General features: G+C 34.4%; 1 protein-coding gene across 1 annotated transcript; it reads right to left on the reverse strand.

Annotated features, from left to right (window-relative positions):
• Window positions 1–667: 667 nt before the first annotated feature.
• On the reverse strand, window positions 668–12,082 carry LOC123654423. Its single transcript, XM_045590328.1, has 6 exons — window positions 11,980–12,082; window positions 11,127–11,306; window positions 3,220–3,408; window positions 2,433–2,719; window positions 1,764–1,926; window positions 668–1,458 (listed from the first exon to the last, which is right to left on the reverse strand). The coding sequence occupies exons 2-6, from the start codon at window positions 11,298–11,300 to the stop codon at window positions 766–768; spliced, it is 1,506 nt and encodes a 501-aa protein (XP_045446284.1). The 5' UTR covers window positions 11,301–11,306; window positions 11,980–12,082; the 3' UTR covers window positions 668–765.
• Between the last annotated feature and the right edge of the window lie 4,558 nt (window positions 12,083–16,640).

The raw sequence follows: 16,640 nt of genomic DNA on the forward strand, positions 1-16,640 counted from the left end.
ATTATCTTTATCAGAACTTTTTATTACTTAGAGATAAAAATGATATGAAAATTATCAACTTTTACAATTTTGATTAATGTCTGCAATGAGCGCTCGTCAAAATAGGTTTTTGAACAATGTCACATTGCTAACTTTCGCTCCCAGCAAAAATATCACAGCCAAACTCAGCGGTAATCGAACCCGCAACCCGCGGAGTAGAAGCGGAGCCACCACAAACTGCGCCAACGGGCTATTCAAAATTTTGTATGTAACTCAATAGTTTAATTTAGCAAAAATGACAATGATATTTATCAGTCAATCAGGACACGGTTTATAAGTATTTATATAGCACAGCTAAGGAATGGAACTCGTTGCCCGCGTCTGTGTTTCCCGAACGATACAATCTGGGTGCCTTCAAGGCCAGAGTGAATAGGCTGTTATTAGGCAGGCATGCTCCACCTTCGACCGCATCGTCACTTAACATCAGGTGAGATTGTGGTCAAATGCCTGCCTATTTGACATAACAAAAAAAAAAAAAATACGACTTAATTTTAACTGAAGTCTATGCACACAGAAAAGTAGAGAAAGGTACGACTAAACTGCGGTTAGTTACCAATCATTTTCTAAATATGAGGATGATTATGACATTTTTTAAGAGCGATGTCAGTGACCAAATCTTGAACAGTATGAGATCTCCAAAAGTTGTCAAGCTTGTTCCACAATATTGAATGTTGCACTAACGCATTATTTTAAGAATTTTCGCTTTTACATTTGCGGTAAACATGTTTAAAGTATCAGTAAATCTGATATTGCGTTTTCGGATTCTCTGTTTGTTGTAGTTTTTTCGCCAGATGGTTCTTTTAAACTTCCATCGTCAGGTATAGAACATTTTATACACTTATTTCCCTGCTTTTCCTTTTCAAGTTCAAAAACCTTCTCTTCCAGTTGATCGACTTTCATTGTCAAGCGATCGACTTTCCCCATAAGACTTTTTACAATGTTCAATAAATTATCGTCTTTAGACTTTTCTGGTTTTGGAGATTCAACTTCACTCGGCAAACTGCTTGTACTTACAATTGACGCTTGCCGGCTGACGTTATTAATATTATTAGCTTCTTGTGTTTTGTAAAATTCGGAATTTTTAAACTCATTTATCTCTTCCGTATTTAAGAGAAAGAATGCCGTTTTCTCGACATCGTTCGAATCGATACTGTCGAGTACTTCTTTTAATTTCTTTGCATATAACTGTAGTAGTGACGGTCTCACTCCTTGTATTAAATTGTTGTTTTCGTTCCAGAAATATGGTATTTTTCCATTGTTGACCGCTTTGTAAAGTTCTTCGACCATTTCGCGAAAGTGGACGCTGATTTTTTTCTGCCAGTATTTCTTATCGTTTGCTTCCACCTTCCACATAAATAGCGTCTTGATATAATAACTTGCGATGGCTTTCATACCTAACGAATCACGTAATTTTTTTATCTGAAACAATTTTGATTAAATTTATATAATAATTTAATTATGTGTTCAAGAGCTCTAAATTTTCAATCTTTTGTAAATTTCGGCAACAACAAATCAATTCAGTTGTTATGCAACAAAATCTTATTTTTTATTACTTAGTTAAAACAAATTTACTCAAATATACGATTATTTCTACATTTTTATTCAGTCTATGATTGTCTATTCTGATCTTAGTACAATATTTTTTGGTCCTTCGAAAAATTAATTATTTCAGTAGTTTTTTAATTTTATGTGATAAAATGGCAGTAAACTCATACAAAACCTACCAAACGTATGGTAGTCTTCAACTGCTGGCAGCCCTTTATCATGTCCCGCTCGTAATCCTGAAACGAAAGCCTCCACAAGCGATTCTTCTGAGCTTCATCTTGAATCGCCTTGTTCGGTTTCGGTACCACTAACCACTCCTTTATTTGACTGTTTTCGACGGTTCTGAAATATACCACTTTGACATGATTTAGTCATATTAAGGGTTTCGCCTCGGAATTTGAAATAGTCAGCTGTAAACTTGTACAAGCCTTTATTATGATACACTAAAACTTCTCTCAAATCTACTATCGTAAGGTCCGTCTACAGATATCTAATTTTAAATTAAAAAAAATATGGATTTTTTTTTTTTTGTAAATATCTCATTTCCTATGGTTTGAATACTGTAAACATTGTCTTTAACTTTTGTTTGAACATTTTTATATTTCGAATAGTTTTCGAGATAGAGCCTAAAAAGCGCGCTGTTTTAAACTAGTTTGAGTATCATTAGAGGTAATCGTACGAAGTCTATCGGTCCTGGTTGTTACCATAGACATCTAATAGCGATCGTTACCAATGGCGAGTAATGTATATCCATCAGCCCGCATTGGCACAGCATTGTCAATTATGCTCCCGCACTTTTCCTACATGGAGAAAGTCAAGTAAATTTTAAAACATGAAAATTTTAATACCTGTAGCCTTCTGGCCATCTTGGCAGCATGAACTTAATAACAGGAACAAGGTCTACATCTAATAGAAAATCTTCATCGCCGTCAACATTCCTTATATTTAGAGTGTAAGCTGGTCCCGAGGCTTTGAACTTCATCAAGTACGTGACTCCTAGAACCGTTATCTTCCCGTCGAGTTCGTTAAGGGTCCTCTGAACTATTTTATGCAACCATTGCCGAAATTTATTTTGTAACAAGTACTTGTCTGAATCACGCCAATCCCGAGTTACTTTATGACATGTTTCCCATTCCTAAAAAGAACCCAAGAATGTACAAACTACTTTTAAAGTCATTTGGACAAGAATTTCGGAAAGATATGTCAATTTGGGTCCTTTGCACGTATAAACTGCCTTATTAGATATATCAATCAATTTAAATGACTAAACTAATTCCGTTAAAATTAGCCATTATGTTGTTTTTAACCATTTTATTTTGTATTATACTATAATATTTTTGCGTAACAAAAGGAAGCTTTTCCGTTATGGAGAATGATAAGCCTTTTATGTTGTATTATGCTATAATATATTATCTATATTTTTGCGTAACAAAGGGAAGCTTTACTATTATGGCGAATGATAAGCCGTTAATACCTCCATCTGTTACAAAAATTCTAACGAAACTTGAATAACTAAAATAGAAGCAAAATGTTGTTATTAAAATGAAATGCGTAACCGTGTGTTGTGTCTGGATCACAATACCATGTTATAAGAAAAAAAGTACAACTAAAAAAAAAAGAATATATGTAACATACCTTTTGTTTGTCCAAATTGTCGAATGCTTTAATAATTTTTAGTTTTACAAAACCGGGTTCGTCGTTTTCTATGATGATGCCATTTTCGCCGTCGTCGTAGTTGATGGGAAGCCGAATTACTATGTCCATATCGAATTCATCGAGCTTACTCACTTTTATACCATCGTAGACACTGCCTGCATATAGTACCTGCAGAAAAAATGTTTTGATTTGTAAATAGAATATATATAGATATATAATAAATAGAGTAGAACAGAATAGTGTCCGTTGACGCAGGTTGCAGAGACACTACAATATGCTCCGGCGGTTGTAGAGTTGATTTCGCCCACAGTTATGTGTAATAGATGTATTTAATCATATATACTTATAACGTTAACGTACTCATAAGGTAATAGAAAAAAATCGTAGCTTTTACTCAACTAGGTTGGCAAACAAGCGTACGGCTCACCTGATGTAAGCGATTATGTAAAGAATGTTACGAATGTAAAGCATTGCAAGCGTGTTGCCGACCCTATCTTCAATCCCCTCCAGAAGCTCTGGTCGCCTTACTCACCACATGAACACAACACTACTTGAAATCGGCATTATTTAGCTGTGATTTTCTGTGCCGAGGTACGGTCGTCTTCTAATATATAAAATTCTCGGGTCATGGTGTTAAACGTTGAACTCCTCCGAAACGGCTCGACCGACTTTAATAAAATTTTGTGGCCATATCGGGTAGGTCTGAGAATCGGCCAACATCTATTTTTCATACCCCTAAGTTATAAGGGGGGCGGGGATTAAGCAGGTTAATAACATATATGGCAAAGAAACGTTTGCGGGGTCAGCTAGTATATATCGAGGTCGAATTGAGTAATCACCTCCTTTTTTTGACGTCGGTTATTTGAGAACCTTTCTGAAATTGGTTGAAAAATTAATTATGTATGAATTTTGCTTTTTCGTCTATACTATATAGACTAGTCTATACTGTAACAAGGTGGAGTAGGAATATAATAATATTATGAATATAGAGGTGTAAACGCTATGGGCAGACAATGATTGGCCGACTAAAAATTTTAGTTTTATGCGAAAAGTCAGCGACTCAGCCAAGTTAACCATGAAAACTTTTTGTTCATAATATATTTATGCCAAGTATGTTCGCGCCCTATTTTCGGGCGGTTTCTAGCTAAGTAGCTATAGCATAGTTCGTATATAAGGACAGAGTAAAACTTCAAAATTCTACTAATAAATTTCTTTTACCACTCTTGTACCACTTGCTCAAAAAAGTGACATTCTATGCCACAAAAAGCGAACATGACAATAGTTATTTTTAATCTGTTAAAAACGGAAAGAAAATTGTACTGAATTTCATTCATCCTCTAGGGGGAGAATGTGATTTAAATTTGGAATACTTACCGAAATTTATACTGAACTACATCTGTGTATGGTGTAAACCATTGAGTTTAAAGCATTAAACATCTTTTTGAAAAAGGAATACGCATTTAAATGTACCAAACAAAAATGTAACTCTATCAATAATTGGACCAATGTTTCGAATGTTAACTTTTACTTTTAATTGTCATTATTTTTAATAAATGCTTATCTCATATTATTATTGTGTTAATTTTTTCGCAAATGGTACGAAAAGTAGAGTATTTTCCAGTGGCGTAGCGTGGTTGTCGGCCGCCCGGGGCGGAAGAAAATTTTGCCGCCCCCGTAGGTAGGTTTAGGTATTTCAATTTAAAGTATACTAAAACTTACTTAGCTGAGTGGCTACGACATATAGAATTTAGCCACCCCGTTTCATCCCGTGGGTGTCGTAAGAGGCGACTAAGGGATAGAAAAGTTCCAATAATAATAATAATAATGATAAAACTTTATTTAATTCCATGCAAAATTCATCAATCCTTATCTCCATTTGCAAAATTTCAATCAATTAAATAACAATACAAAATAATTAATAGTACTTATTAGATTTTATTAGATTAGTGATAATTATTAAGTCATACTATTTAATGTAAAATAAATAAATTAATCTAATATATAAAATTCTCGTGTTCGTGTGTTTGTAGTTAAACTCCTCCGAAATGGCTAGACCGATTCTCATGAAATTTTGTGTGCATATTGGGTAGGTCTGAGAATCGAACAACATCTATTTTTCATCCCCCTAAATGTTAAGGGTAGTCCACTCCTATTTTTTTTTATTTTTTATTTTTAGATAAATTATTTATATTTTTATTTTTTTATGATCATCATTATTACAGCCTATACAGTCCACTGCTGGACATAGGCCTCCACAAGTTGACGCCAAAAATAACGTGAACTCATGTGTTTTGCCCATAGTCACCACGCTGGGCAGGCGGGTTGGTGACCGCAGTTACTGGCTTTGTCGCACCGAAGACGCTGCTGCCCGTCTTCAGCCTGTGTATTTCAAAGCCAGCAGTTGGATGGTTATCCCGCCATCGGTCGGCTTCTTAAGTTCCAAGGTGGTTGTGGAACCTTTGTTTTTTATGATACAACATTAAAAAATACATACAACCCTAAATTTTCAACCTTCTACGATCAACCCCTATATTTTATTTGTTAATTATAAACTTTAATTTTTTTGGCAGGATTTTTATTTTTATTTTGTCATGACTTAGAATAAAAAAAATTATATTACTCTTAATTTTCAACCTTTCTACGATCAAGCCCTATTTTTCCATCGCAATTTTTATTTTTTATTATTTTTAATAATTTCCTTTAATTGTGATTTTTTTTCTCAATTCAATTTGATCTCCTGCCTTCGCCGGTCGATTACTATCAATCGATCAGTTATCCCCGCTAGATGTCTGCATTACGTTGTCACCTCTCATCCAGCAAACATCACGGAGTAGGGATGAGAATAAAGCCGGTCTCTTGTCTTACTCACTATACTGTTATCGGCCATTTTTTTTTTGGTTTTATTTGTGTACCGATCGTAGTAGTGACTGTTATACGTATTATTTTAATTTTTCTGTGCACTAAATAAAGCATACTTTCATTGTCTACAACGCTTTCGTTTATAAGTAAATCCCCGTACACTTATATTATAGTAGACTAGCTGACCCGGCAATCGTTGTCTTGCCGCTAAACGCTATTAAAAATAGGAGTTGATGGTAGAGGATTGAAAATTTAGGGTTGTATGTATTTTTTAATGTTGTATCATAAAAAAATAGAAATTAAAAATTTTGTCTAAAAAATAAAAAAAAAATTAGGGGTGGGCTACCCCTAACATTTAGGGGGATGAAAAATAGATCTTGGCCGAATCTCATAGATACCGGATAAGCACAAAAAATTTCATCAAAATCGGTCAAGCCGTTTCGGAGGAGTATGGCAACGAAAACTGTGACACGAGAATTTTATATATTAGATAGTTTATTGGCAAAACAACGTTTGCCGGGTCAGCTAGTTAATAATATGAAATAGCAAAGTTCTAGTACCAAGTTCAACTAGTGAAGCCGACCGATGGCGGTATAGCCATCCTACAGCTAGGTTTTTAAATACACAACCGAAGACGAGCAGCAGCGTCTTCGGTGCGATAAAGCTAGCCCTGCGGTCACCAACCCGCCTGCCCAGCGTAGTGACTATGGGCAAAAACCCTCATGAGTTCGCGGTAGAATTTTAGGCCTTCAGTTCTCGGTAGCCCCACTATTCCCGGCTACAGCAGTGGCCGCGGTAACGGTGGGGCGGAGGGTGCTGAGGATCACCGGGATACGGGAGGCTGCCACTCAAAACTACAGATACTACGTACCGGTTACGTATAATGGAGGCATGTTACGGCTGGACCACAACCTTACCGAACTGGAAGTAAAACCGAGTCTTAAACTTAAACTTCAGTGAAGCATACTGGGGTTGTCTGAAGTTTGAAGAGAGGGCGAAGACACGATGATCCTGGACTCCGGGCACTTGTTCTGCTTTCGTGAAGGGAGCTTTCCCAAGGTGGCGTCGATTTTCTGGTCCACAAGACTCTCACTAACAACGTTGTGGAAGTCAGCAATGTGTCGACCCGGGTAGCGTACCTTGTACTTAAACTCACTGACAGGTACTCCCTAGAAGTGATACAGCTCTATGCGCCGACCTCAGCACAATCTGACAATGAAGTCGAAGCCTTGTATGACGATATTACTAGGGCCATGCATGGGACTACTTCGGCCTTCTACGACGTTGTTATGGGAGCCTTCAACGCTAAAGTTTGAATACAAGACCGCGACGAATCGAGGATCGGACCAACCGGGTAGGGGCGCAGGAATCGTAGGGGGCAGATGCTCGTCAACTACTACGAGTCAGAGGGCCTCTTCTTGATGAATTAATTTTTTTAAGAAGAAGCCCCAAAGGCGGTGTACATGGCAAAGCCCCAACACTATGACGAGGAACGAGATATAGATCATAGCGGATAAAAGGCATATATTCAGAGATGTCTCCTTGGTTAATTGGTTTAACACTGGCAGTAACCACCGGCTATTGCGGAGCACTTTAAATATATACCTCCGAAAAGAGCGGGCCCACTTAGTGAAATCTACTCTCCGACGTACGCTGCCCCAATTACTATGTGGCTCCGAGCAGTTTCAATGGGAACTCCAAAACCGATTCGATTCGCTGGAAACTACTGGCAACGTGGAAGAGATGACCGACAACGTGGTGAAGACGGTGTGTACACTAGGTCGTAGGCACTAAATAGCCGACGAAGTCAACAAAGCAGTCCAACTCTCTTCCGAAGCCTTGGATCTAATGTGGTGGAGGCGCGAGTTGCTCACTGCTCAAGCAGCTTCTCCAGAACAGAGGGCTCTTTCCAAGAAGATACGAAAACTTGTACGCTGAGACCTCCACTGCTCAAATACGAGAGAGATTGCTACTCTGATTGAGCGGAATAGGGATGACTTAGTTACGACTGAGCTACTTAAAGCCGCAGGGCGACCTGCCCTAAAAGTCTTGGCGAGACTCTTTCACGCCGTCACCCACCAAGGTACCACGCCGGAGGTGTGGTCCAGTAGTGCGTTTGGTGCTGTTCTTTAAGAGAGGCGACAAGTCTCTGTCAAAGAATTACACATCGATCTCACTTCTGAGCCATATCTATAAGCTGTTTTCGAGTGTTGTTACGAATCATCTCGCCAGAAGACTCGACGAATTCCAACTACCGGAGCAGCGAGGTTTCGAAATGACTACAGCACTGTAGACCACATCCATACTGTTCGATAGATTATACAAAAGACAGAATATAATCAGCCGCTGTGTATGGCATTTGTGGACTACGAAAAAGTCTTCGACTATTGCTTCTCAAAATGGAAAAACAAAAAATAGTGTTTATCCAAATGTTTTGGATTAAGTTTTAAAATAGCCTAGCAATTAATATATATTTTTTTGTATTAATAAATGAATTTGATGTAATTTTTTTTTTTTATTATTTCACTTTATACGTAGCGAAGCACGTACCGGGCCGCTAGTATTTACTAATTGTTTTTATTATTTAAGTGTTGTTCAATTTTGCCGCCCCCTAAAAAGTGCCGCCCGGGGCGGGCCGCCCCCCCCGCCCCCACTACGCTACGCCACTGGTATTTTCCTCGGTGATAAAGCTGTCTTAGTCTTGGGTGAACTTAAATCCCTCGCTATGCTCGGGAGTAAACCTCGAGTCCTTCATTACGCTCGCGATTTAAATCGTCACCCGCGACAGAAGACACTGCTTTATCCCCTTGGTTAATAATCTACTAATTATGTAGACGCATTCCAAAATTCTATCCATATTTTTATATCATCTACACAAACGCTCCTTAAAAGGACGATATTCTATAATATATAAGCGCCCGAAGTGGTCCACAAAGCAGGGTGCAAAGTGAATTAGTGTTATTAGACCATAACTAAGTACCTCAACATCTTCTAGTTACGAATAAACAAGTACTCCATATTTTTCCCTAAAATAGTGGGTGTTCAGTGGCAAAAGTAGGCGTACATTTTGATAAATGGTCCCCCAACACTAAAAAGTAAATCTATACATATAATAAAATGGTAGGAAAGTCAAAACTGTACATTGAATATTTTTTTAAAAGAATACTTGGGATGTGATCTACAATCGATACCGAAGTCAAAAATATAGTTTTTAGAATTTTTGTCTGTTTGTCTGTATGTATATCCGGGATAAACTCAAAAAGTACCGCATGGATTTACTTCAAATTTGGCACGAATATTATTAAGAAGTCGGGTCAACATATAGGCTACATATTATCATGCTATCACCTACGGGGAACGACCAGTGAACATTTATTTCCCCAACGCATTCTGTAACAACGTGTAATCTAACAACGCATATTTGAATGTTGTTGTTATTATGTTAATAACCATGCTATATAAGCTAGCTTCACACTATAAAAATCACGCAATATAAGTAACTAAGCCAATAAACATAATTAAATGAATATAAGTAGACAAGACAATTTTAAAGCAGCGCCATCTACGAGATTTTCCTGTAGATATGAAACGTAAAGAAGAAACGGGTAAATGAATGTTATTTTAAAAGTATCGTATAACCGTAGGTATTTTTGGTGCTGTATAGCGTTCACGCAGACGACGTCGCGGGCAGCAGCTAGTATTTATAGATTTTTGTGAACTTTTGCTTTGTGCTTGTGCACTCTTGTCACATTTTAAATACAAAATAATAGTTATAAAAATAATACAATTATTATTTCAAGTTCATAACACAAAAATATGAAGGCCTTTGTATTAACTTTTTAAAGCCCTTAGCCCCCTTTAATGCGACCCTATTGAATCATCCATTATAAACTATCTGGCAGAGGCCAGATACCATCTTAATACATAAAGCAGTTTTTGAGATTTTGTGATAATGGCTAAATGATTATAAATATACATATATAGATGATGTTGTTATATGTATATTTATACATAATAAACAAATTTTATTATGATAAGTTTTTATTAGTAAGTAGCTGTGTGCGCGAATTCATCTGCGTAGAATTTACCAATAAAGTTATTGTTCAATTCTCAGAGTTATAAAATAAATAAATTCTTAAATAAAAGTAGCCTAAGTTACTCCTTATTACATCAGCTATCTGCCTCTGTACAGCCTGCCAGCTGTACCTCTGTCTGTGTCTGAAAGTCCTGTCAAAATAGGTCCAGCCATTTCAGAGATAGCCGGAACAAACAGACAGGCATACAAAAATTGAAAAATGTTATTTTGGGATATGTATCGTGTATACAATCCACTCCCATTTTATTTATTTATATAGATATAGATGTTTAGATTTAAAATTAGTATTACAAATCATTATTATAACAAATGTTAGGTTTTTTTACAAGACTAGGTCGACAAACAAGCGTACTGTCCACCTGATGGTAAGATATTTCCGTAGCCTATAGATGCCTGCAATAACAAAAGCATCGCAAGCACATTGCTGATCCTAGCCCTGACCCTCCGCAGGAGCTCTGGCCACCTTACTTACCTCAACAACAAACTACTTGAGAGGAGTATTATTTAACATGGGCCATGGGGCCATGTAGTCGACACACAATTGTTCCGTTGGTGCCGCAGGGACACCACATGACTGTGAGCCAAAGTCAACTTAAAAAATATGACTTAGAAAAATATGTCATATAGTGTAAGGAATAAGTAAGATCTTTAAGAATGGGTATGGTAGTGCAATAAAAACTTATCATAATAATTTTATAAATAAGGACTTTTAAGCTGGCCGCGTGGACTAAACTAGTGAGGCCCAACTGATGTCCTCCATGGTATTCAACATGTTAACTGAGATCCCCAGTCTAGCTACTCTAAACTTTGAGTAAAATAATAACTGCTGTGCTCTTTCAAAATAAAATTACCGAGTTAAATCCTGCGTTTGAATAACATAATATCTTCAAATGTGCAAAATGTAAAATATATGGTAGTTTTAAAGTCTCACCTGGCTAGCATATTTATTAAAATAGTTGCATTGTTCACCCATCTTTTGTTTAAAGGATTCGAAGACACTTTTAAACACTTCCTGTGATCTTTTTAAGTCATTTTCTTTTAAAGCAATAAACTGCTTAAATATTTCACTCAAATATACATCTAAATTCTTCTTTTTAGCTGCCATATTTAGCTGTAAATTATGATTGTTGAAACAATACATACATACATAAAATTAAATCATTAAAATACTTATTTGTTTATATTTTACAACAAATAGGTATAAAATAATATTTATTCATATTTAATTTAATTAATGTGTATGATTTACATTAAATATTTATCATTCAAAATCATTACAGTTTTATTTGTCATCTAAGGAACAAAGATATGATTATAAACAAAATTTCTTTAGGACTAAGCATTCTTTTTACAAAGTAGGTATTTTTTAAAGAAAGTAGATACCTAATACTTTAAAAAAATAACAATTATATTAAATATTGGATTTCTTTTGTCGTTCTCTTTTTTTAAGTACCTATACATTAAAAGTAAAACATATTAACACTTTATTGTATACCAAGCAAAACTAAGTAACATTAACAATCAGTAGAAATATATATTTAAGTATTAGTTTGAACATCATTTACAGTTATCAATTACAAACACATTTACAATAGTTTTGTATACATAACTTCTTTATCAATCTATATTGACATCAACATTTTAAAATATTTTTCTCATATTAAACTTTATATTAAACTTTATTTTATTAATGTAAATCTGTACTGACTACCCAGAATAGAAAATTTAACTGTTTTATTCAGTTATTTGTTACAAACAGAATGATAGTGACATTAATACATTACCTAGGTATTTTATATCGTTCGCCAATTATTCAAGCACTTGTACATAAATGAATGTATAAAACAAAAAAAATAAAATAAAAATAAAAGTCGACGGGTCGGTCGATCAATCAGTCGGATCAATCGATCGGGCCTCTTTCTCCGTGTAGAAGATAAAACTAATATTAATATATATTGATTATTTTATTTTATTATCAATAATAAATCAATCTCGAATTGAACCATTTGAAATATAATAAAAAATTTAATTATAGAGCGTTCAACGAAAGGAGATACCAGATGTAAACAAACCAAATGTCAAGTCAGTCATTAAACTATGCAGGATTTTATGACATTTTTTACTTACAGTCTTGCACAATTACACAAATTTTTAAAAAGTAAAATAGAATGAAATAAATTTATATTTCACTTCAGTGGGTAAATACTGGTAAGGGTAACCGGTAGATTGAATGAATCGTTCGTCGGGCAAAAACAGCGGTGACCCGGTGGGTACGTACTACGTCGAATCAGCTTTATGCACCGTAAAATGGGGTGAATAGACACAACTTTCAACTTCAGCACTGATTTTCTTACATATTTTGTAAAGAAGCTTATTAATAAAACATTGTGAAATCGTGAGTCGTGTTGTAATATACCAAATATGAATCCCAAAAATTAGCGAAATCATGTCTATTATTTGTAAATTGAAAAAAAGTAGGTGGTTTCTATTTACCCGGAAACTGGGGTCAAAAGACACGAGGGAAGGGGTGAATAGAGAAAAAACACTAGGGCTGTCAAATTCAACTTTAATTTATTTATTGAAATAATAAGTAAGAACAAAGACAACATAAATATATGTATATATTTTATAAATCAGTATATATATAAGTATTAAGTATTTTCAGGAACATTTAATTAAATAATTTAGGAATATAAAAATGAGCAGTATATTTTACAAGCAAACAAGCTTAAAAAAATAACAAAAATATAAGAATGTTTAATTCTAACATAAACTATAAAATTCTAAAAAAAACTATATTTGGTAAATAATCTAAGGTTTTCTATAAAATGAGATCAAAAATCACAATTGAAAATAAAATTGGGAACATTGTGATTATAGTAGCAATATAATTCACTTTTGGGGTTTAGTTTTGGAAATTAAAATGGTAACTTGTTATACTACCTATTTAATCTGAATCCATCAATATATCATCCATCCATTTAATATATCATCATCACACCTATAATAAGTGGGCCGCCTAGAAATGGTTTTCGTTGATGCTGTCTCAACAAATGTATTTGACAATGTTTTCTTTAATTCTGCATCGCTCAGAAGAACAATTCTTTAGAATACCTTTTATACTTCTTGCCACAAGGATCTGGTTTATAAATCCTTGGCATGGCGAACGCAATACGATGTAGTGTACCTGTTTGAAATAAATATCAATTATTTAGACTGATATCATTATTATTTACTGAACAGCAAATACAGATAATTATTTAATTTATTTTAATGTTTGAATTTATATTTAAAAAAAAACAGATAACAACTTAAAATGGTTTTCTAATAATTAATTAATACTTATAATATTTTTAAAGCACGTAGGTAGCTAAGTATAATGAACTAGTCTACGATAGACAACCCTAAAAAACGTGTTTCTATTAACCCCTTTCTCGTTTCTATTAACCTCTCACTCGTATCTATTCACCTCTTTCTTCGTGTCTATTGACCCTAAAGGCGTTTCTATTTACCCCTTTCTCGTATCTATTCACCTCGAAATTGCAGAAAAATGCCTGCATCCTGATTTCTCAAGAAATAAGAAAGAAATAATTGAATATTAACAACTTACCTTTGTATTCCTAAAAGATTAGAAATGTATCTTTCCAAATAAATCAATTCGCTAGGTGAAATCTTCAAAGAACTCAATATTGAGCAAAACTTTTCGCAAGGTCTAAAATCACTCTTCACACACGTTCACTTTAACGGCTTTTTTCTTTAAACCATTAAACTTTACGTAAATTTGTGTGTTGTCAGCATAAAGGAAAAATATTGCTCTGTAATTAATAGAAGAAATGAACCTTCAATAATAAGCTGTAGATAATCTAGAGATAACATAATAAAACTTCCAGTTTTGTTTCTATTCACCCCGCGATTTCTATTCACCCCATTTTACGGCATATCAGTTATCAACTTAAAAATGGTTTACTCCGTTTACAGCCGCCCTGTGTTGTCAACCCTAAGAAGCTAAAAAAAACAGCAGCTCACCAATAAAAAAACAGGAGGAAACAGTAGGTAAAGTAAATAAGGAATGTTTCATACTTTTCTCGTATAATTAATATAATTTTTTTACTTATCAGGACACACATATATTGTTATATTTTATTGATCACAATATACCTATTAAAAAACAAAAATCAAAGTACCATTTTCCACTTTCATCCTCAATTGCCTCATCTTTAGTATTTAGTTATTTACAGACTCATATTCCTTCTCAAAATCCAAAGAGCAACACGGAGGGGAGTAGCCATGTACAGGCGTTCCCCTCTGTCAAAGTATAAGTCCAAATGGCCATATGCGTACAATAAAACTAGTTGCAGCCGCACTGATTACTAGACTAAATCTAGTTGTGCGGTTGAATCAACGTCCTTCAAAAAATGCCAAATTGTTCTGTTTTTTGTTGCAATAAGAGATCTGCCACGTCAAATTTACTAAAAGATGGCGTTACCTATAATACGTAAGTATTTTTAATCACATTATTACTGTATACTTCTTTTAAACATTTTTTAAACTTAAAAATTACAAATGTTATCGTGTCAGGACACTCGCCCTCATACAATATGCGGATTGGTCGAGCGACTTATCTGAATCTATTTTCAAGAAGTCGCTGTCACCGAGCAATAGCGTTGTTACCGGTTTGTTTGTAGATAGTTATCGATAAAAACGGAAAAGGCAAAAGATGAGCCAGACATTTTTGAGATTTTAATTTATTTAAATATTATATTGCAAGCTTTTTTTTTAATAAACATAGATATATAATAAAATTGCATTAAATTAAATATAATACAATAATCACGAGTATTAACACATTTTACTAGAATTACTTAATGTGATCTTCGACCATAATGTTTTATATAAAAATTTGGCAGGTTTCCTAAAGATCCAAATTTAAGGGATACATTATTTTTTTTGTAATAACAGACTAACCTGGACGCCCGCAAAACATAGTGTCATTTGTTCAGATCATTTCAATATCACTAACTTTCAAGTGTTGGCGAACAATAGAACGAAATTAGTCGAGGGACCAAACCAACACTAATACCACACTGTTTTTGTCCCGTAAGTTTTTTTAATATCATGCACAAGGTAATCAAGTGTAAATCAGTCCACCTGATATAGTTCACCTTAGTCATAGTAGTGAAATGAAGCTTAGATTTATCAACTTTGAAAATTAACAATGTTAAATCCATCCTTTCATAGTCATCAACAATCACTCTATCATCATCATTCATCTAGCAGATGACAGGCTATCATCTTATTCCTGATTCGTTGACATCACCGTGTACATCGTCAACTCCTCAAAATGTGGGTTAACTTTAAATCGTTTATTGTAGACTGGTATTGTTTGGGACAACAACGTTGCACCAAACGTATAGTGACATAATTATAATAATTAGACATATGCTGCTCATCTGCCTGCTACTCATTTGAAAACTTGATGTGTAAGGTCGATATTTTGATGCGTAATTTAGTTTTCATAATATTCATAGCACAAAGTAATCTTTCCACGGTGACGCTGCAAGTAAACACAAAAGTTTCTGCAGCAATTCAAACAAAGGTTTAACATTTGTGAATGCTTGAAATGTCCTAAAATATCCGAAAAATATGTTTTAGAAAATTTTGTACATGGTTAATTTTGTAAAAATATTTTACAGGATTTCCCCGTGTATAAAATATGAATGTCAATCATATAAGACTGGTCGGGGAATTCCCTCAAATCAGTTGTCTGACTTCTGTAAAAGACCTTGCCATAAATATAGAAAGATATTAAAAGGCTTTAGGGAATCACCCGATTTTAGAAACCAACTATTCTTTACTCTTTACAAGTCATAGAACTTGACTTTGTCGATAAAGAACAGAAATTACACCAAAATGACACACGAAACGATTTTTTTCGCTTTGGGTTAATTAATGGCTTTCAATTATGCCAAAAATATAAACAAGTAAACTACATAATACACAATCTCAATAGTCATCCAAATATAACGCTAAATACGAAGAACATAAAAATATTTCGGTGTATCTATTGTATCCCAAAAAAAAAAAAATGTTTTCTCCATTAAACTTCCTTTCAAGAGAAACTTCTCTAGAATCGTTTTGATTTGATACTCGACCCTGCTGAAAATTCCAGAAAACGAAAATGTGTCTCGTGAAATTAAATAGCATATAAATGTATAGAAGAGAATGCGATGGAATACACGCAGTATTTTGTCTTCACAGTGAAAAAAATCTCTCGTAGGCTACTTTCCAGAAGTGTCACTTGTGCCGTGTCCGTGTGTGAATTGCATGAACACACACATACATACACACTTTTTTTCTTTTTTAAGTACCTACAATATTTTAGGCGAATACAACTACATAAATACTTATTTATGTAAATACTTTTTTATTGTAAATAAATTCTAGA

Source organism: Melitaea cinxia, chromosome 6 (genome assembly GCF_905220565.1).
Source record: "Melitaea cinxia chromosome 6, ilMelCinx1.1, whole genome shotgun sequence".
Classification (NCBI taxonomy): Eukaryota; Metazoa; Arthropoda; class Insecta; order Lepidoptera; family Nymphalidae; genus Melitaea; species Melitaea cinxia.

Bases quoted from the DNA above. Each gene is read 5' to 3' on its own strand.
- LOC123654423 (XM_045590328.1), bottom strand. From the start codon at position 11,300: ATGGCAGCTAAAAAGAAGAATTTAGATGTATATTTGAGTGAAATATTT. The intron at 2,720-3,219 runs GTATGTTACATA...GGTTCTTTTTAG, and splicing joins ACAATTTGGACAAACAAAAG to GAATGGGAAACATGTCATAA. The intron at 1,459-1,763 runs GTAGGTTTTGTA...AAATTGTTTCAG, and splicing joins TGAAGACTACCATACGTTTG to ATAAAAAAATTACGTGATTC.